Source organism: Halichoeres trimaculatus, unplaced genomic scaffold (assembly GCF_033239565.1).
Source record: "Halichoeres trimaculatus isolate MK-OKI-2021-1 unplaced genomic scaffold, fHalTri1.1 fHalTri1_scaffold_7, whole genome shotgun sequence".
Classification (NCBI taxonomy): Eukaryota; Metazoa; Chordata; class Actinopteri; order Labriformes; family Labridae; genus Halichoeres; species Halichoeres trimaculatus.
In genome coordinates, this window is record NW_027437185.1 from 21,233,460 (window position 1) to 21,255,235 (window position 21,776).

The 21,776-nt window shown below is 40.9% G+C and overlaps 1 protein-coding gene across 1 annotated transcript; it reads right to left on the bottom strand.

The window, feature by feature from the left end:
• On the bottom strand, positions 1–17,915 carry slc43a1a (solute carrier family 43 member 1a). Its single transcript, XM_074674541.1, has 15 exons — positions 17,785–17,915; positions 12,925–13,088; positions 12,238–12,430; positions 11,306–11,361; positions 10,168–10,244; positions 4,825–4,917; positions 4,579–4,712; positions 4,358–4,485; positions 4,032–4,178; positions 3,895–3,930; positions 3,677–3,806; positions 3,337–3,466; positions 3,142–3,215; positions 2,882–3,005; positions 1–2,665 (listed from the first exon to the last, which is right to left on the bottom strand). The coding sequence occupies exons 2-15, from the start codon at positions 13,076–13,078 to the stop codon at positions 2,468–2,470; spliced, it is 1,674 nt and encodes a 557-aa protein (XP_074530642.1). The 5' UTR covers positions 13,079–13,088; positions 17,785–17,915; the 3' UTR covers positions 1–2,467.
• Positions 17,916–21,776: the final 3,861 nt, after the last annotated feature.

A 21,776-nucleotide genomic window follows, 5' to 3' on the forward strand; every position in this document is an offset into this window, starting at 1 on the left:
CAAATATTTATTTATTTGTTTATCAAATGTACTAGCTGGATATTGTGATTCAAAGCAGCAAATAAAGATGTACATTTTACATGACATCAACAATTAATGCCAAACAGTAATAGCAAAAAAAGTATAATACATACAGAAAGAGCAGGATAAACTTCTTTCAGCCAGAGACACAGCTAATGTATTTGAGGGTGATTCACATTGTTTGAAGGAGATTTTAGTGGCTTTTGCCAGTTTCTTGAACTGTTTGTTAAAACTATTAAAGATAACTTTTACAGTTAAAATGAAGGACAAACTCTCACAGCACATATTTAAATGTGCTAAAAATAAGCATTTATACTCAAGTCAAAGTACTGAACATGATATTTTGACCAAAGTGGTGTTCTTTTCACTGTAAATTTAGCCGTTTCTGTTATTTCAATCCTGTTGATTCTCCTGAGTATCGACTGGCGCACAGTCTCTACACATGGCTTTGGTATACAAAGAGAGCTGTTTGGCAGAGGCAGTAATCCCACATTACAGATTGCATATACTCGTCAAAGGTACAGGCTTAAAGAAAACATTGTCCTCTAAAGCAAGAGAGAAAAGAAAGAACAAGCAGAACACGTTTTATTTATGCAGCACTTGCCCAAAAAAAACAAGGTGAGAAAGGAAAAGCTGTTACCGAAATCCAGACAAATATTTAAAAATGTATAATTACAACTGATTTCATACGTTAAAAAGATACTGCTGTAATAGTGTTAAAATAAACACATTCTGTTTTCAACTTTGGATGAAAGTATATTTCTGTGTTTGAATACTCAGCAGGCTGAACCGGTTCAAACTACAGTAAAAACTGAGTTTGAACACAGCATCAGTAAAAAAAAATTTAAACTGTACACACCCATACATAGTTGAGCAGGCTGAATATGTATCAAATAAAAACATCTCTGTTCTATTTACAAAAAAAATGGAGGTTTCTTTTCTCCAAAATCAAAAAGCCTAAAAATGCAAAAGCAGAATACACAAAAAAATCATCAAAACTTCATATATGATCAGCACACTACAAAAAATACAGAGACAAATGCTTCCCTTTTTAATGCTACTGCAGCTAGAGTATAAAAATACACTTAAATACATATTTTATACACACACTAGTTCATTTCTGTGCATAAATCAGTAAAAAGTGTTTCATTACATAAATACAAACACACTGTGTGTGTGTGTGTGTTTGAACCTTAAAACATCAGTCCTATTTTACTCGTGAAATTTCCATTATTGCTTTTCCTATTTATCAAAAATTCCAGAAATGTATGGGCTGAGGAACGTGGATGCATGAATGATGAACTGAAAAAAAACTTTTGGGAGCCATGTTTACTAAAATGGTCAAATCATGGATGGACAGATGTGGAATTTGGTTGCAGAGAGACAGTACAAAAAGGAAACAGAGGAGGTAGATGTGGTGTCTCTACAACCAGTCTATGTGTGCACATACATGTGGGTGTGTCTTTGATGAGACGGGCTCTAAAAATGCCCCAGAAGAGTTTTTATACACACCTGAAGTTTTGGTTTTTGGATATCCAGATGTTCTCTGAGATAAAACATCTGGTTAGATTTCTTTTCTGTAGATACACATCTACAGCTTTTGCTGAACAGATATCGATGAAGGTCAAGACCAGCGAAGCGTGCAGTTTTTCCCGATGTGTTCATAGTTGTCATTCTAAGATACAAATGCATACTTGTGAAATAAATAATATTCTGTCGGAAACTGATTTTTTTTTTCTCAAGATCACAAGAAATTTTTGGAGAATGTGAAAATGAGTGTGGTGGTTAAAATGAGCCTATACTTCACTTGTAATATCAGGTGTATTATCTTGTGTCAACAAAAGTCTGTTTTCTGAAGATGACCATGTAAGTGGCTCTTGAGATCCACATAGTGGACACAGAAAACTTGGCATGCATGGCTGTTCTTGGCCTCCAAAGCTTACAGTAGAACCAGCACAATATACTCAAAGTTTACTTACTTGAGACAAACCTTCCTGATAACTTTCAGCTGTTCTTTGGTGTTAGCAAGGATTGTCTTGATTATCAGAAGCTTTTAAAAAACTTTCATCAGTTTTTCAAGTACCGTGATTTCCGCAGTCTGACACGTAGGCCATACTAGGATTTGTGCGTGTGTCCTTTTTATGTGCGTTAGTGAAATCTATGGCTTTAAATCGCACAAGTTTGGCTCATGAGCCCAAACCAATATAAACAGCAACATGTGAAGATGATAATGTTCCTTTTGTTTTCAAGTCCTAATCTGTCACATACAACACAGGAGATCCTATTCACTGATTTGGATTGTTTGAAGGGCAGAATGTGAACCAGCAGTGACCAGAGCAGGAATACTGAAATATTACAACAATGAAAGAGTAGCTAATGGCTGCTCACTTTTAAGTACACACAAAGATAGATCCTACAGCTCCCCTTATCTTTGACTCTGCTGTGTTTAAGCCTCCACTGCAGCGAGGCCGTTAGTGTGTGGTTTGTAGCCGTTGGTCTCAGTGTGTCGAAGTGCCTGCATTTCCTGTTCAGCAGCCTGCTTGTCTCTGGCCTGCTTTTCCTTCATGAGGTGACGACGGTGGTAGAACAAGTAACCAGGCAACAGGAAGCCAGCAAAGGAGAAGATCAGCAGGCCGAGGTTGATCTGGAGGAAGAAAGAGGTCATTAGTTCCCTGTGTTATCGGATTCTTTAATGTATATTGTGCATAATGGGAATCAGACTGATCAGTTGTGCCAAAAGTTAATTATCAGGAACGTATGTTTGTTTGTCAGTAGTGCTGTCCCGTCCTGGCGTGATAGATGCAGCTGAACACAAATTGAACCCTCCTGGCTCAAGTTTGGTATTAAACTATGTTCTTACCCAGTATGGGTCTCCTTCCAGAGGTCCCACCATGGCAATGAAGAGTGGCTGCTGCAGGAGAGCAATCACAGCGCTGATCATGGACTGAAGGCCTGTCAGGGTGCCAAAGTGGTTGGAGGGGTAGCTGTGAGACAGAGGGGCATGGGATTACCAAGAGTTTATTATGTCATATACATCACCCTGAGCTGCAGACATGTGGAAAATGTGTCAAAGCATCACTGTATTGTTGGGTCTACGGCTATTAGCATTTAAACACTCACACAGCAGCATAAAGGCCTCCACAGCAGGAGTGGATGAAGCCTCGGACCATTGTGTGGAGGATGAAGGTCAAGATCTGAAGAGACAAAAAAGAAGCAACAGCATCAGTTTAGTTGTTTGCCCTTTACCTGTTTGTTTGTTCTCTTTCTGTGGTCATGTTGTAGCGATCAGTGTGTGTCATCATGAGTGGGTGTTACCTGTAGAGGCAGGTTGTCTATGAGGCAGCAGCATCCAAAAGCCAGCAGCAGCAGGTTGGTGAGAATAAAGGCTCTCATGGCGTTGGTCAATTTCTGGATCTTGCGATCTCTCTTGGGCGCACTGATCTGTCTAAAGACACACACACACACACACACACACACACACACACACACACACACACACACACACACACACACACACACACACACACAGGTGCTTTAAAATGCTGACAGCTCCTACAATATTAAAACTCTTCTGTCTGTCATATCAAACAAAACTGAAATCTACTCGTTTTGTTGATTATCTTCCCTTTGACTGTCATGATTCCCTCTTCTTTACCTCTTCTCTGTGGCTGTGGCAGTCTCGTCTTCACACTCTTTCATTCTCCAGTCCATGATGTAACCAATCAGAGGGCATGTGGCCAGACAGAGCAGCTGCAGTGTGCCGAATATGGACGAGTAGAAACTCACTGAAAGAGGAGAAGTTTGATTTAAAAAATGAAGAACCTAGTCAGATAAGACGACAGCTTCAATTATTTTTTTGTTCCATTGACTCACCGTTTTCCTCTGCCTCAATCACCAGCTGCTCGGACGCTGAAATAAAGAAACAAAGACTCATTTTGTATCTTCATCTGAAATAACACAAACACTTAATGAAAATGAAATGTAAATGCGGTAAAAGGCTGAATACTTACGATGTGCTTCACCGTGTGTGACCATGAACTCCAGCATCTTGTTCATGGCCCCCATGAAGAAGATGATCCTGAGCTGGGACATCCCCATGGTGACCAGACTCCACAGGAAGATGGCAGAGAAAACAGACCGCCTGAAGGGGATGGCATCTGAAGAAGAAGAAAGTCTGTTTTAGCTACATTTACATATTGTATAACATTCAGTGTATGAGATGAGGTCAGATCCCTCATCTGACTTCACAAGAATAGAGTTTCTCTTCAGAGGAACGAACTAAAGAAAAGGAGGCGTACTTATGTAAACCAATGAGTTCTGAGTGTTTTTGACTCACTGGGTGCACTGTCCTTTCCATCAGGGAGTTTTTCCGTGGAGTGTGTGACGGCTCCATTTTTCTCGCTCAGTCTTTCTGAGACACCTTTCTGGTCCGATGACGGCAGCTCTTGCAGCGTGAGGATCTTACTGTTACATAGAGACACACATCATGGTTTGAGTGACATTCTGCTTTAATGTCTCTGCAGACGTCAAAACCACAAACCACATCGCTACACTCACCTGTAGTCAACCTCGTCAGGTGTTGGAAAACCTTCAGCAGGCCAGTTGAGGAAGCAGTTGAAAAAGACAAACCCAGCAAGACCTGCCCACATCCACATAATCACCTGGAAGGAGACACCTGCGTCGTAGATCAGCTGGAGAGAGGAGAGGAAGAGAAATACTGTTTGTTTTTCATCTGGTTGTCAGCTTGAAGTTACTCACAGTATAACAAAATGCATTTTTACTGGTGCAGTCTTCATAATTTACCTTGACTCCAGGGAAAGTGACAGCAGAGGAGGCATATGAACCAATCATCAGAGACATAACAGTGGAGCTCAGAGCACCGAACATGTTGGGGAGCTGCAGGAAGAATGGAGAAAATAAGAATAAAACCACTTCTCAAAACATGTTGATCCAAACCTTCAGCTATGTAGCTCACATGGAGTCTGTATGGGCTGAGCTGGGACAAAAATGTGGGTTAATCCAGATGTGTAGAGTTTTGAACAGCAGAGGGCAGACTGCTGCTTTGTTTCAGCAGTTTGCAAAAGACTAAAAGTTCTTTAACTTTGAGATAAACCACCAAGAGTAAGCAAGATTCTGAAATTATAAAAAAAAATGTCAAAGTCGCCAAAACAGATCATTGTGTGTGAATGACTGAGTTCAGTCATTTGATTCAGTTCAGCAACAGCTGCTGACACCAGTTTTCCTCTTTTTAAACATTATTTGATTAGATCGATAAGATTCATTGTGATGAGAATTACCAAAGGTGCATCCAAAATAAATTTGCTTTCCTGCCTTAAAACACTGAGGACTAATCCTTGCTTTAAGTGGCACCCGGTAACACTTCTTCTTCTCCCTGCAGCGCAGACTCATTAATAAATTATTAGTTTCCATGTCCTAAGGAAACTGAACACAAAGTCATGACCTAGTTTGGCTCCGTCCCCGGAGTTCACATGCCGTCTAAGCTATACTCTGGCTCATATTCATCGTCTTTATTCTTGCTGTTTCAACATATTCTGAGGATTAAAAACTTGAGAGTTGATCCACAGCAAGCTCTCGATTAACTTCAGGGCGCCCGCTGGACGCAGCGTGGGAGCATACCTGACACACAGCAAAGGGGACGAGGTGGCACTAACACATCATATATTAGGTCAACCTATTTACGGTAGTAAGAAGCTTAACAAATACAACAATGACCTATTGTGTTGCCAGCGCACTCAGTGTCCTTTGATTGGAGTTTTAAATGGGTCAATAATGATTATATGATCACATGTTGGGGATTTTAAGAGAACAGCATTGCAAGCTCACCATTTTCCCTTAACAGTGATCACGGTGATGTTATTACCTAATATCACTCCACAGGTCAGAGGTCATCATGAAGTGTGAGTGCCAATGCCTTCCGTTTGCTCAGAAAGCTGCATGAGACTTATGACGTCAAGATAAAGAAGAAAAACAGGGGACCAGTAGGAGGAAATAATTGGGACTTATTTTAACAGGAATTACCTCCTGTGAATGTTTTAGCATTTAGCAAAGAACTAAATCAGAAAAGAATAAGGGCAGAGAAGCAGAAGCCATGAATGGATGCATAATGAAAGCAGTACAAGATGTTGCCTCCCGTTAGTTTCCCCACCACCGCCATCACCACCACCTCCACCACCTCCAAAAAAAGTTATTGTGATCGTGTTAAATGTCCTTATTCTGGGGTTCATGAAAGCTCCCACAGGAGAGCTCTACCTGACTGACTAACACACTCTTTGTGCTTTCTCCAGTGGGATGCAGAAGGTCAATTCAAAAGTTGACACATCTGCGACTTTGGCAGGTAAACAGGAAAAAAAAGCGCTTTCCTGAGGATGTTCCACAGAGCGCCTTATCGAGCGAGGGAAGAAAAACATCTCAGAGAACACCCGTCTTCTTTCAAAGCTTCTGAGAATTGAAATACTTCACGGCTGGTCTGTGGCCATGAGATCTGCAGCGCTGGACTCTCTGACTAGAGGAGATTTGTAGTATGTAGGCGAGAGGGCCCTCTGTGCACACAGCAGAGTTTGCATCTCTGACAAATGTTAAAGTAAAGATATTCCAGCCATGTGAGATGTTAGCTAACTTGTGTTTGCTTTAAAAATGTTGTAGCTGCAACCACTGTGTGCCCACCACATTTGTGTGAGAGGCGAAAAAAGAGAAAATGCATGACATGTGTGTCTGCATGTGTAAGTGTGTGCATGTGCCAGCAGCAGGCGTGTTTCCCACCACAGAGTTCTGGCTGCACTCATAAAATACATACTTCACGAAGAGCATCGCAGCACATGCTCTGCATGCTAACTCTGCCAGCTGAGGGGGGCGTAGACAGAAACACGTGACAGCGGGGAGGAACACACGGGTCAACTGGTGTCAGAAAGTCACACAGAAATGGGGCTTTGGCTGGTCACTTGCCATCACTAATCACTTCAGGCTCTGTTTCTGCTGTGCTCACTCACTTGGGTGTTGTAAGGCTTTGGCACTGAGATTAATTAAGATCCTAATCACAGCTAGAGCAAGCCAAATTGTAGCTTAATGAGGAAAAAAAGTTTGATTCAGCCGTGAACATTTGGAAAAGATGTAAATTGCATGAGAAAGTTGGGGAAAAGTGAATGAAACAGGAGGAAAGTACATAGAGGGTGTATTAAGATAACAAAAGATAAACAATGCAAAGAGAGGTAGTGGGACTAAGATTTCTGTTGTTTGATCTCCCCAGGGCCCAGCTGCAGTTTCTCTCTCTGTGGGGATCTCTGTGGGAAACATTAAACCACAGCTGAATAGCACCAGCTTCTTCCTCACTTCACTGCTGACCCCTCTCACTTGTCATAGCTTTTTGAATAATTCTTATCTTTAAAAGGCGGATACAGAGCTCTTTATCCATCTAGCTCAAAACTTGTTCAGCATGGAAGTATTTTAAAGTAAAGCCTGAATTTAAACTTTCTCAACTGAAAGCACAAAACACCAAATATGTAGTTTGCTTGAAGGGTTTAGGGTTAGGTTGAACAAAAAGCATCTTTCAGAGCCATCCCACAGGACGAGCCTCTTCCTCAAACCAAAGATAGCTCATGGAAGAGAAGACGCTCTCATAACTGCAGCTTTCTTTGGTAGCACGTGATCAGACAAGCCTCTGCAAGCAGCCAGTACTATTAAAGGACGATCCCCGCCTTTTTCAGTACGTGCAAGTCAAGCATTCTTCAATGACAGTACAACAAAGGTGTCTTACAAGCTTCTTAAAATACTCTACATTGTTTATAAGTATGACAACTGACAGTGGAGTCTGTAGGTAGCAGGATGACCTGTATGATTCTGGCAAAGGCAAAGCCAAAACTAAGTCCATTCGATGTCCTTATATGAACTTCAAAACCACAGGTGTGTGTTCAAACAGGTTCATGACACTACTCAACAGCTTTAAGACTCATGAAAAACAATGACTTGGTGTGTGACTTTTCAAGAAAATCTTTTTCAAAACTACTACAGAAAGATGTGGAGCTACCAAAACCGTGTCCTTGAAAAAAAATGTTGTAAATTTTCCATACACACATAAATCACATGTATATTGAAATAAATCTTGTTTTGCACATGATAGACCCTCTGAATTGGGGTATCATGTCCTCTACGGCTCGTTGGTGGTGGGGAAAATGTGAGGGCAGTGACTCATAAGAACACAGAAACATCTTGTTGTATAATCTGTTGAGTTATTATCATCAGCCACATGGTCTCAATCATGTGTGCGTTTGTCTCTCCATCCTCGTGGTTTGTCGTCATTCACTCCTTAGAACCACAACAACAGTGTGGAGGTCAGTTAATGCTGGTACACTCTGTCGCCCAACCACAGAGAATGAGAGACTCACACACAAAGGTCTAACAAGGACAGAGAGGAGGGGGGCGAAAGTCACTCATGTGTGTGATTGATAGAGTACAAATAGCACAGTGCCTCCATGTAACTTACGTGGGCATCTGTTTGTGGTCCATAAGCAAGAATAAAGCAGATACAGAGCAAGTTTATTCATACATCAAGTGTTTGATAGCAGCTGGATTGAAGGTAATGAGGTGAACAGAGAGATTTTCCAGGGAGACACAGTGGTAATGACAGTTTTGTAGAGCAGAAGGTGAGGTCTTAAAAGTAACTCTTTGGTTGTTTGATTGTTTAAATGGAGTCACACCACATTTGACTCATTTTGTCAGAGAGACAAACTGGCACAGGTCACAGTTAAAGTCACTTTTTTTAAGAACCAGCAAAAACAGATGAGTTTTTCTTCTCTCCTGTTGTTCACAGTCACCAGCTTTGATAACTGTAAAAAGGGTCATATCAGAGGTCATCTGTCCATACTTAGCTTTATTTGAACATCTGTTTCATGTTCACCTCCCTCTGTGTACATAAGCACATACATGAATTGCACAACCACGTGCAGTCGGTCATGCATAGTTGAAAGGTTCTGCATTGATTGATTTTCTGCTGAGGAGAGTAAAACAAAGTGTGAAGGAAAGGAAAAAGAAAGGATGTGAGAGCGCAGACATCAGAGGAGGGCTACTAAGAGCGGCCTTGAGCGTTCTCAGTAGAGGTGAGTGGGTCGAGCTTTGGGGAGGGTGTGTAGTCAACTCGACGCTTCTATTGGCTGAATCAGCGGTGGAACAGTTTCCATCTGGGAGATGTCATGTGCAGCTCAGACTCAAACACTTACCATATGAAATACACACTGCACCAACACACGACGACAACCAAAATACTTGGCAGGACACATTCAGGGGGCAGAGGCAATAATAAAACGCACTTGATAATGTTGGTACCAGCTGACACATCACACGCAAACACACATGCCTGGCGAGAATACAAACAAACACAGCTTCCAGTCACAACACACACTGTTTCCTCAGCTGAGACAAACAGAGACCCCAGCCCACTGGGACACTCAGCTACCAGGACTTTTCTGCTTGTTGGTTCCTGGAACACAACCCTTCGTCCTAGAATCACTGTTACATAACCACATTTTTTTGCATAAGGAGGGACATTTTGGTTCAACATCATGGGTTAGCAAACTTTTTTGGCTCATATTAAAGACTAAACTAACGTCATTTGCCTTGTTAAGACTTTGTCTAGAGTTATAAATGGCAGTGACTTTGGGAGGTGGTCATGCTCTCATACAGCTCAAAGTGTGAAAGCAAAGGCTGCTGCCAAACATTCAGGCCATCTAATTCAATTAGTGGTTTGAATTTAACCCAGCAAACATAAAAAGTCAGCTTCTCATTGGTTTTCCTCTTGTTCGTTCTTCTTTCTTTGACTGAGTTGATACCAAACAAAGTTGATATTTAAGCACAGGTCTGCTGTGTACCTGAACAAAACTGCGACCACAAATACAAAGAACCAAAAACAGTGGTTCAGCTAATTCAAACGATGTTTTACAGGAACTACACTGGGTCTGTTTTTGTCCAACTGACAACTGTAATTATCAAACGAGGGGAAGAAAACACCAACCATGGTCACAGGCATCAGCCTCCTCTTTCATTACCCACAACATGTTTTTTCTACTTCCTATTCTCCAGGACCCACTCAAAAAACATACCCTCCTCTGTGTGCTAATATGTAGTTGTGTGTCTCACCGTGAGTGAAGTAAAGGTCAGGCAGATGCCTCCAAAGCCATTCAGGGAGAGAGCCAAGAAAATGAGCGCTGATAAAACTGCAGAGAAAGAGACACAAAAGAAGAGTTAAAGCTCTCTGGAAGGCATGTATGTAACCCCAGACTCATAGGTTTTTATTTACTTCATGAATAAACACATTATGGTGTGTGTAGCAAACATTAATAACAGCCTAAGCAGAAGTGCTGAAAAATGCAGTTCATTAAGTGTCCACTTGAGGCTGACTTTGGAAATACTGGAAACCACATACACACCAAGTCAAAAGAGACGATTTTTACAGCAATAGTTAACATGTTCACAGCTTGGTACAAGAAATGACTCCTGTCTCAATAGCTAATCTCTCTGAAAGCACACACTGAGAGGGGTGATTCTTTTATCTGCTGTTTGGAAGATATTAGGATGACAAGTTTGCCCAATTGAGGGTACAGCTCAGCTGACTGACAGGTGAACCACCTATAGCTGTTTGTGAAGAGGCTCAAGGCTCACCCAATTTACAATATGATTCGAACTCTGTTTCGGAAACAGATGGGTGACATTGTGGCGACTTCATCCATCTATTATACAGTCTATGTGAAAATCCCAGTTCCTCCAGTGTACGCTTAAGGCTGGCCCTGGAAGCACTGGAAACCACATACACAAACATACTTACAGGCTTTAAGCTCGCCTCTGCCTCTGAACCTCAAACTAGCTCAGTAGGAATTATGAGGATTTAAGCATTTCCAATATGACACCAGATGACGACCAGCTTCAAAGCTCTGCTTCAGAAACAGGTGGATGCTGTCACAGAGACAATGTCCATGTGTTGTACAGTCTATGATTTTATTGAACTGACTGTAAATAACTGTGCTGTAAGAAGATTTCTGTGCAGACTGTCTTATCATGCAGAATGTTGCAGCTCCAGACGAACCATGTGATCTCAGCATACAGCCCCATATATTTGCCTTCAGCTGTCAATCAATACTTGCTGAGCAATGTTCAGACAAAGGTGGCTCCCACATAAATCATCAAAGCACAGAAGCATTACAGATCACTTATGTAACAGTACATTTAGAGTAATTTGAACCTGGCAAGTATGAATATATGCATTTGTGTCTGTACTCACCATGTGGGTCATATGCAGACACAGCCATCATTGCACAGGACAGGCCAAAACAAGAGCTGTAACAGAGTGAAAGATTATTTTACATTTCACACCTTTTCATTCACTAGGATGCAAATGTGGTTCTGAGTACTAAAGGAAGAGCCTGAACAAATAAGTCAACAAAAACTCTCAGGCAGCAACAGGTGATGACTCAGCAGTTTGTTAAAGTCTGAGTCACACAACAGTCACGATGAGTGAAAGTAGTTCACACGCAGTTAAGTAGGCGTAGATGTATTATAATATTTAAGAATAGACATAATTTTTTGGATGAAGTGATAATAGCTAAGTTCTACGCTATCCACCAAAGACTGAAGAGGTCAGTGATTTATATCTCCAGATAAACCTCTGACAGTTGTAGGGCTTCTTATGCTATCCATTTCAAAAAGAGTGAATGAACCCGTGTGTGTGTGTGTGTGTGTGTGTGTTTGTGTGTGTGCTGTATACTTTCTCATCACTGGGGACAGAGCTGGAAGTTTCTCTCTGTTCTGATAGCCCAGTGCTAAATAATTTTCTGGCAAACTGAAGTAATGTTCACATTTCTCCACACTCACTGACAAAGAATTTCACTACTTACTACTGAAAAATACACAATGACACACTCTGCTGCCCCACCCAAATTCATTGATCTGCAAAGTGAGAACACAAAGTCTTCACTCCTCCTACTTTGGGAATGTGATCCGTCTGCTTTCTTTTTACCATAAACTCAGAACTCTGTGAGGAACGGGAACTTCATTCCTACAGCTTTCACTTTAGATTCTCATTATCACAGCACTAATGTTAAAGTACATACACATACTTAGCACAGTTATTACAATGACAGTTAATATCTAGTGAAACAGGTTTTGCTGTAATTTAATATGTTGACTCTTCAGACACACGTTTCCAAACATTACCTGCCCATTAGGCGGATAGGACGTGGACCAAACTTGTCCATCAGGATACCAAGTGGCAGGGTGGTGGCACTCAGCAAGAAAGAGCCGATAGTGAAGCCCAGATTCAGCATCTCCTCCTGATCCACACAGCTGAGCCACTCCTCCACTTCCCCACCAGAGGAGTTACCCAAAGACACGACCACAGACTCGTTTGCTGCAGAGAGGGATGGCAGAAAACAAGCAAATCAGAACATGTGCCAAAAGACAAGAAGACAACTAACTTATGTCTCAAAATAATCAGACAGCTTGTATGAGATGATAAAGGAAACTCCTTTCTCTCAAAATTGTATGTATGAACTGTCATATATGAGGTTATTGAAAAGGTGGACATTCAAATATAAGTGTATGTTGCGTTATCCTGAGATGAGTAATTTAGAAGGATTGATTTTGTATTTTTGAGTTGCATGACAGTGCTGGATCCTGGATTCATTCCTCTGTTTTAAATCGTGCTTCATGGTTAAAACTTGAGCAGAGCGAACAAGAAATTTCCTTTGGCAGAATTTCACAATATCAGCCTTTGAAACAATTGCCACAAATTAACGGAAAGCTTTAAAGAACAAAGAAGCGAAAAACACAATTAAGCTTTCTTTCAAGATATTTCCGAAACACAAAAATTTGAGGGATGGAATATTGAGCTTCTGATCTTACCTGAGCACAGGTGAGAGTAGAAACCTTCCCTTTTCAGCATGATAAGCAGGGAGCCCCATCCCAGCAGCACAGCCGAACACAGTAAGTTTTCAAGCACCGCTGTCACTGCCATCCACCAGCGCCTCCTATAGGCCTGGACAAGAGAGGGCGCCATTGCTGATTCTCTGACAGAGGAGAGACAAGAAAGTTAGTACAGGTTTTTTTTTTTTTTTGTTAATCAAATGAGACAAGATCAGTGACAAGTTCACACACACCTTCAGATTTCTTCATGTATCTTATCAGCAGCCAAACAACAAACTCAACACTACTGAATTTCCTCCCATGTAAGAGCAGGAAACAAATATTAGCAAATCTTCACAGGAAGTTGGAGTTGAGAGATTTGTCAATGAACTAATGGTGCGGTGACAAAACACAAGGTAAAACAAGGTAAAAATGAGAGGAAACGACTCAGATGTTTAACACTGGAAAGCATTTTAACATATGATTTAAAATCTCTCTTGAAGGAGATCTAAATTCAGCTAGGAAGTAGGATCAACAGGATCCATTTAGTTGCTTTTTGTTACATGTTCCCCAGTGCTTTATGTTTGACAGGCAAAATTTTTTGCCTCATGTAATATTTCATGATCGAAAGAAAGTTCAAATCATTCAGGATTCTTTCACCGTCTGGTTTCACCTCGCACAGTGGCTGCCATCAAGCCAAGATTCTACTCATCTCTGGTTGGCGGCTTATTATCGTGGTACAGGGCATGTTCACACCAGTTATGAAAAGTACTTTAGCAGTCAGTAATGCTGAATGTCTTAGAATCCAAAAAAGGAAACAAGAAAAGTTAGTACCTCAGAGAAACATGAGCCTCTCTCATCATGGATAGACCAAGCTCTGTGGTTAAACTGTCTCATCTTAAAGATAATGTGCTGTACTGAAGGAAAGCCAGTGAGGTTTATCAGAGGTGGATCCGTCTTGTCTAAACAGTTGTAGGTCTCCTGAAAACCCAAGGTTAACCTGACGTTACCTCACACAGGTGAAGGTAACATCAGGCAAGTGGGACATGTGCTTTTGAGCCCAGTTTTGTGTTCATTGAGAATAATGGGTCAAAAGTAAAAAGTGATGTAGCTCTAATGTAAACATAAACAAACTAAAAAGACACTCATGACGTGTTTGACCAAACAGAGTCAGGTTAGTCCTGACCGCACGGAAAGTACACAAACAGAAGCACGAAGAACAGGCCATTGGTCACTATAGTCACACAAACACACACACACACACACACACACACAACACTTACATGTCTTGGAAAATAAAGACATGTAAGTTAAAAAAAGAAAGTATTATTAAAGAATCTTTTTCCATTTGAGAGCAAATCAAAAGTGTGGAGAAAAGGAGTTCATGACACTTGATTTGTGAAGGGGGGTCAGGCCTCTGATCAAAAACCTTTTCTGAGACTGCTAATGAGGACATGTTTCTGACATATATCTGTGTGTGCAGCACAGGAGCTGGTGGAGGGAGAATCTGATGGGGCTGATTTGTCTGCGTGTATGAGCTCATGAGGCGCGCGCGTGTGTGTAATGAGATTATCCATGGCCCAGTGAACTGGCTTTATGCTGAAAAGAGTTTGAAAGGGGGGATTTCTATGTAACTGACACCCCAGGCTAAAAACCCTTCACTACACACACACACACACACACACACACACACACACACACACACACACACACACACACACACACACACACACACACACACACACACACACACACACGCACGCACGCACACACACACACACGCACACACACACTTAAACTGGATTGAGACTAAATGTGTTTTTTTCTGTCCTGAAAGTGATTGGTCCCTTAAGTAAACATGATAATTCACTCACAAAATGTGCAGTGTGAGCACCTTTTTGGCTGGGGGTGTCTCTAATCAGAGGCGAAACACTATTTAACAAGGATATTAGGACTGCAACCAGCCATTGTTTTGATTAATCCTATTTTCTTAAGTAATTGTTTGGCTAATAAAACACTGGGCATATTAAAGTCTCTATTATGTAATACTGAAGCTCAGTGTGACCTCACCAAATGCAGGTTTAGCCTGAAACAAACAGTTCTAGTTCAGATTGTTTGACTTACTCTCTTGTAAAACAAAAAGGTAGCAAAATCTCACATCTCGCGATGAAATGATTATGTTTAGCTGCCAGCTTTGCATGAATGTTCAACCGTTCATTTTAGCTCCAAATTACAGATTTCCCATCATTGGTATGATTCTGAAATATTCACAGTTTATAATATTTTGCTATATGTGTGAAATCACCAAATATGCTTTACAAGCTACGTTTGATAGAAATGTAAACAACTACAATGGTTGTTTTTCTAAGCCACTGATTGAAAAAGTTACCTTGAATTCCTCATGAAATATGTCTTGTCTCAACATCACACCATTCATGAAAACTTGCTCTTATTTCTAGTTTTAGTGTTATAAAAAAGAGAGCCCCAATAGACTGAAGAGATTCTACCATAAAATTGTTGTGACAAAGAAAATTCATACTTTCTAACTATTTCAAGATGCAGTCTTGTGTCTGTAACATTTTGGATGTACGCGTAGACCTTGACTTAGCAGTGATATGATTCAGAAACAAGAGCTTAAAAGTTTTCTATTTAGCTTAATGTTTTTTCCCTTGTGTGTTAATCAAGCTGAGCAGACAGACCAACAGAACAGTCCCTTCAGCATGAGCAGACACACGCCATTAAAGGCCTAAGTATAGAGCCCTCTGTCACATGGACTGGATTTACGGGGCTGGGGCTGCAATGCACAATAAACACATATCACATTCACAATGTAGGGAGTAATTGCTCAGGAGACATAGTTTAAATGCAGTTGCTATGTAAGGGTTCAAATAGGACACGGTCACTTTCCCAGTGTAACCTATAGGAGCTCAGGGTATTTGACCATGTGTAACTGATGCAAATCAGCGACAGTCAAATTAGAATTATACTCAGACAACACTGTGCTGCTTAACCCATTTCTTCTTGTCTGTGTCCTTCCTGTATTGTGCCACGACATCTACTACAAAACTGGCATGTTGTCACTAAGCAGGAGCAGTTACAACTACAGCAAGGTTTCAACCATTTACAGGTAGTTGTGAATTCTTGACACAACTTTGCGACCTGGGACAAACCCACTCAATTCAAACAGTAGCCACTCCACTCCTAGTGTCACACTTAAGGTAGGATGGCTTTAAATGCTACTTTGTTGTAGGTTTTCAAGCAGTAGACTACTGACACAGGAAACTTGACCCTATTTTTAGGGCTCATCTTAAACTAAAATAAAAATGTAGGATGAATGGAGTGTTTGTTGTATTCTTAAGAGTGACCCAGGAAAGTGTCCAAAAGTGTTGCTTGTGTTTGTATGCAGGTAACATTTCATCAGCAAGAAACACCATATAAGGAAGCTGCTTCCTGAAATACCTGGGCACGAGCAGCTGAATGATGCAACAAACTCATACTGTTCTGGCCATGTGGAGATGTAGTATTTATAGACCAGTGAGGGAGTTGAGTCTCAAATTTTGGGGATTACTGTGATAAAAACTAACATTTTCACTTTTTTTAGTAAAATCTCACTGGACCTGTGTTTTTGCTGCACACGTGTAGGCACGTGTCCTGATTTCTTTCAAGTGTTTCCAAGTGCTCCAATCCAACTCTGCTCTTTTTTCCCCGGGGGGATGTTTCTGACCTTGACCAGCCGTGTTTATGTAGCTCTGTCGGACACAAAGGACCGCAGGCCAAACTCTTTATCCTCACAAGTTTCCAAGAAAATAAACCACGCACCCTGAGAGCCTCTGTTTCCTGATGAGTACGAAAGGAGGCTACCCCCGAAGCTGCCCGGACGGCAGGCAGCTGCTTCTCCGTGGGCATGACCTCACTGCAGGGTCCGGTTACCAGCGCTGAGCGCGGCCGCCTGCTGCGTTCATGTGCACTCAAAGATGTCGGAATTTACCTCAGCTAGCACAATGAAGTTGTTTCAATGAAACCAGTGAATTCAAAGATCTACTATGATTGTTAATTTGTCAAGAAAGAAAAAATCCTCAACATAATCCTTGAAAAAAAAATTCACTGGTTAACGATTTGAATAACTGGAAGAATGAAATAAAAAGTTTCTCCTTCTTGTGTTCTGATTGTGAATTTTCTGCTTTTACGACGGCATTGTCTGGTAAAGAAACGGGGCACCTCATTATGCTCGCCTTAACATTCAAGTTATAAAGCTATTATGAGTAACACGGTCAACGAAACGCGTTGTTCATTACATGTTTCTATTCATTTAGAGGCGGCTTGATCGGTGTTTCCACACATTGCTCAAAATTCCGATCAAAATGTGGTCACCACTTAGGCTTTAATTGAAGCTGTAATGTAGAACTTCATGTCAATTAAACACAAGGCCGTGATCAAAGCTAAATGTTAACAGGCTTACAATTCATTATTTACACACAGATTACTGAAACAAGAGGTGACCACTATATTAAGGCTGAAACTACTGTTATTACTCACTTCGGAAACAACCACATCATCTACACCCCTTCATTTTGTGCTTTCTACTTTAAATTTCCCACTTTCCATGAAACAATTAGTCTTTTTAGTTCGGAAAACACGCGGTAGTTGTAAGCGGTCTGTGTAAACAGTGTCTTTTGAATCAATGTAAAGTTTTGTAAAGTTTGCTGCCACGTGTAGCTTATCTTCAGCCGGTTGGTCCGCGTCATGCCGCCACTTTCCTTACACACGTTATTACAGTTAAGCTACAGGCCTACAACTTCCTTTAGCCAATAGAAGAGCATGGTTAGTATTTGAGGGAAAAAACTTATTTAGACTACTTACTTAAGTTGACTGTCTTCTCTGAGAATTAAAAAATACTTGAAAGATGTCCTTTTCTGCCCACGCTGACTTAAATGTACTTCTCGGTGAAAAGTAGGCGCTAAGCCTCTGAATTAAACCTTTTCCCTCCTCTGCTTCCTTCTTTTCTTATGGAGGTTTCGTTGAGGGATTCCACACTTCTTTCCTTTCTCCGGTTTCATTACAGACTCCCCCCTCTTTTCGTCCTAATTTGACTTCTAATTCCCTCCCTCTTTCTGTGACTTTCTGAGTCACCACCCTGCTGCCTTTATCCGCCACTCAGCAGGACAGATGTCTTTACTGCGCTCACTCAATGCAAATGTACTCCACGGACACAGCATGTACTCGCTGAGGGCTCCACGACCCTTAAAATAGCAAACTGAAAAAGAGTTAACGAACAGAGAGATGATTTAGCTATAATAATTCAATAAATAGATAAATAAATATAAAATAAATAAATAAATAAATAAAAGTTACAACAGGAACTACCTTACAGATGTTTGGTTAAGTTACTGCTACAAACTTTTTCCAAGACCACTGATGGGATTTAAATGGTTTGTATGTTAGCAGATATTTGTTTGCACATATGGTTAACACATCTTCACACCTTGAGTAAGCACTGTTTGAGTGGGAGACCATTCTACTAAAGCTAAAATGTGCAATGAGTGACAAATGTAAGGAAAATGGATAAGACACTTAGTTTTAAATCTGTATTCATCTAATGCTGTCCGTATTATGTCTTGAAAGATCAAGATAATTCATCTTCTCTGCCACGACCATCTGGATATCTCTCATACACAACCAAAACTTAATCTTCCTTAAGGTACCTTTAATCTGGCAATTTTAAAGAAGATGACTGACTATGTGTCACATCAAAATATTATTGTTTGTTTTGTTTGGGGGATGCATGCCAAGTGAAAGGTTTGTATTTCATGTAACAACTCAGGGCAGTTAAAAGAATGTGTGAGTTTGACAGTGTTTTACAAATCTACTTCACAAAAGTTCAGGGTCAAGAGGAAACAAGACAGAGACTGATGTTTTAATACAATACAAGTTATCAGTGAATGGGCAACACTGACATATCAGCACATATATCCACAAACAGTGCAACTTGCAAGTAGGGAATTGCTTTGAAATCTGTCAGAACACACGCATAGTCACCAGCTTAACAAGAGATAAAAAAAAAAAAAAAACATCAACAACACATTTAGGCTAATATCTAACACTGAGTGGTTTGAAAAGGGATTTTGTGGGAAAAAAAAAAAAAAAGTAGTTGGCTTTGGCCGATGTGTAATATCTTGAGTTCAACACCTCATCTATGTTAAAATAATCTCTTACATAAAATAGACCCCAATAAACAAACAGGCTTTAAGTAGATTTTACAGTGATCAAAACAGTTTGGTGCTAACAATTCTCACTTCAGTCTTATGAGCCTAATGACCAACAAGGATATTTTAGAAATGCCACAGCATTACAAATACACAATTTGTAGATGTGTGTCAGAATCTCTGGCCCTTGAGATATCTTATTTCAAACAAACTGGCCACACCTGATCTGTTGTCATTAGAAATTAAGCTTAAATCATCTTAAATGAAGAATTGGGTTCTTAAAATGGGAAATAGATAACCAACGACTTAAAAACTGAAATAAATTGATATTTTATAACATCAAAGGTTTCCTCTATGAAATAAATATTCAGCCCACATCTTCATTTGTTTTTAGAGTTGTGGGCTGGCGGCTCAGATAAAAAAAATTCTCCAGTAGTTCTTGTTTCTACACATAAAGAAAAATCCGGTTCCTGCTGGGCTCTGCAGGTTGTGTCTAGTTTTCCATTTCAAACATAAAGCTGTTGACCTTAACGTCACAGCTTTACAATTGTTCATGAAATACTTGCTTCAGCTGCAGGAGAAAATCCAGGTACTCAAGGCCCCAATTTCTTAATAAAATAATCCTGTTGGAATTTCTGTGAACCCTCTCCAGCTGTGGACAGCTGGAAACGTGACCTTTGACCCCACTAGTACACCACAATGTCCATTAGATGCGAGGGGGAAGTCAGGTCAGTTTATTCTCAGGTTGACAATGTCATGCTGTACTCATGTCCCAGGCTGTAAGAAGTATTAAACAGAGTGATTACACACAGAGTTAAAAACAAAGAGTATGGTCTAAAATTAGAGGAATCTCTTGCTTGTAGAATTTTATACTTACTGAATGCAAAGATGGCATCATTAAAACATTTCTCAGAAGTATCTCTCAGCTCACAGTAATATGTAAAATTTAGTAAAAGGGGTGTTTCCATTGAAGAAAAAAGTAAACAAATTTTCCCGCAAGCAATTTTTATTTGTACAGTTCTTGTTTAGTGCCTCTGAGTAAATCATAGGGTTTCCAATATGGAGAATGTCTTCATGCTTAACAGATGTTACTGACTTTCTGACACGCTCAACAGCTTTTACCTAGTTTGGTTTGTCAGACTTCAGTGACTATAAAGACTCCTGGGAGCAGTTAAGCCAAAAAATCCAGCCCAAGAACAACCTTTTGGAAACTCCATCATGATAAGTTTTAAAGAACTCATTTTTGGATTTTGGCCAGAGATGAACCATTGACAAATAAATAGACATCGTCTCATTTTCTGTCGTCCCTCTTTTTCCACATGAAGACAGGCACCGGCATCCACTATTTGGGCTCATCATCATGGTGAAGAGAGATGCACATCCCTGTTGCAGGGCTCCACCTGCTGGACAGTCAGCAGTACTTGTGACAGATTTGGGAATCAAATGCTAGAGCAGGAGCGGGAGCAGACATTATGACTTGGGTGCATTCAAACTGATGAAGAGACACTGGTGCACTGGCTTTGCATCTATGCAGTGATGTGAAGGCCTGGGGGCAAATATTAAAAAATCATTTTTACCACCCAAGAGGGCAGTTCATTATGTTTTAACCAGCCAAGGTTGTTTAGCATGTTATCCGCTCAAAATGGTAGATTAGCGTGTTTTGTCAACCAGGAGGACATTTTAGCAGTAAGATCAAGCCAACAGAGCTGAAGTCTAGTGTACACAAACCAGGCAGTTCAGCACCAAGGTCAAGGGAGACAGGCCAGGATCTACCACAAGGTGTCCCACAGCCTGAGACTGACAGCAGAGAGGGAAAGAGATGGAGCCCCACACCTGAGGATCTTGGGTAAGCCTTGAATGTGACCACCTCCAGCACTTTTCTATGTCTCCTGTTTCATTCTGTTTTGGAGGTTTTTCTGTGGAAGGCCACACAGCAGACGCTCACCAATCTGGGATGTTTGACAGCAGAGGTTGAGAGTTGTGGTCTGAGCCCCCTAATCAGTGGCATGAACAGACTTTTTGAAGGGCAGGGGTGAAAAGAAATGAAAGAGTTTATCATGTTTTGACCACAGACTGTATAAAATGTGGACACAGTCTCAGTGACATCACCAGCCTGTTCCTGATCCAGTGAAATGAAGCCAGTTGATGGACACGGCCATATTGGATATGACGTGGGCTTTGAGCTCCCTTTCTTACAGCTACAAGGCGTTTATCAGTCACATGAGCTGAGCTGTATCTCTCATTGGACAATCAGATTACCCTAAAATCTATTAAACTGCTGAGTCAGAAACATTCACGCCCTGTACAGTGTGTGCTGATAGCGAAATTAGCGTTTCAGGCCCAAGCTGTTTTTTGTACTAGGCTGGAAAAAGGCTTTTTAATACTGTAAAAGTCAGTTTTTTTGGCTTGGTGTGTACATGGTTTCTGGTCTTTCAGCAGCCTCATGCGGAATCTTGATGATCAACAACTTTTAGCACTTCCGCACAGACTTCATTTCTCCAAACCGGATGTTGCCCCTTGGTTTTAACCATCGAAGGGAGTAATGTAGTGCACATATTGGCTCCCAATTGGGCATTTTGGCACGTTTCTCAACAACTGGGCCTCGAAGGGAGGTGACCCTGTGCACACCACCGCCCCAAAGCAGGTAGC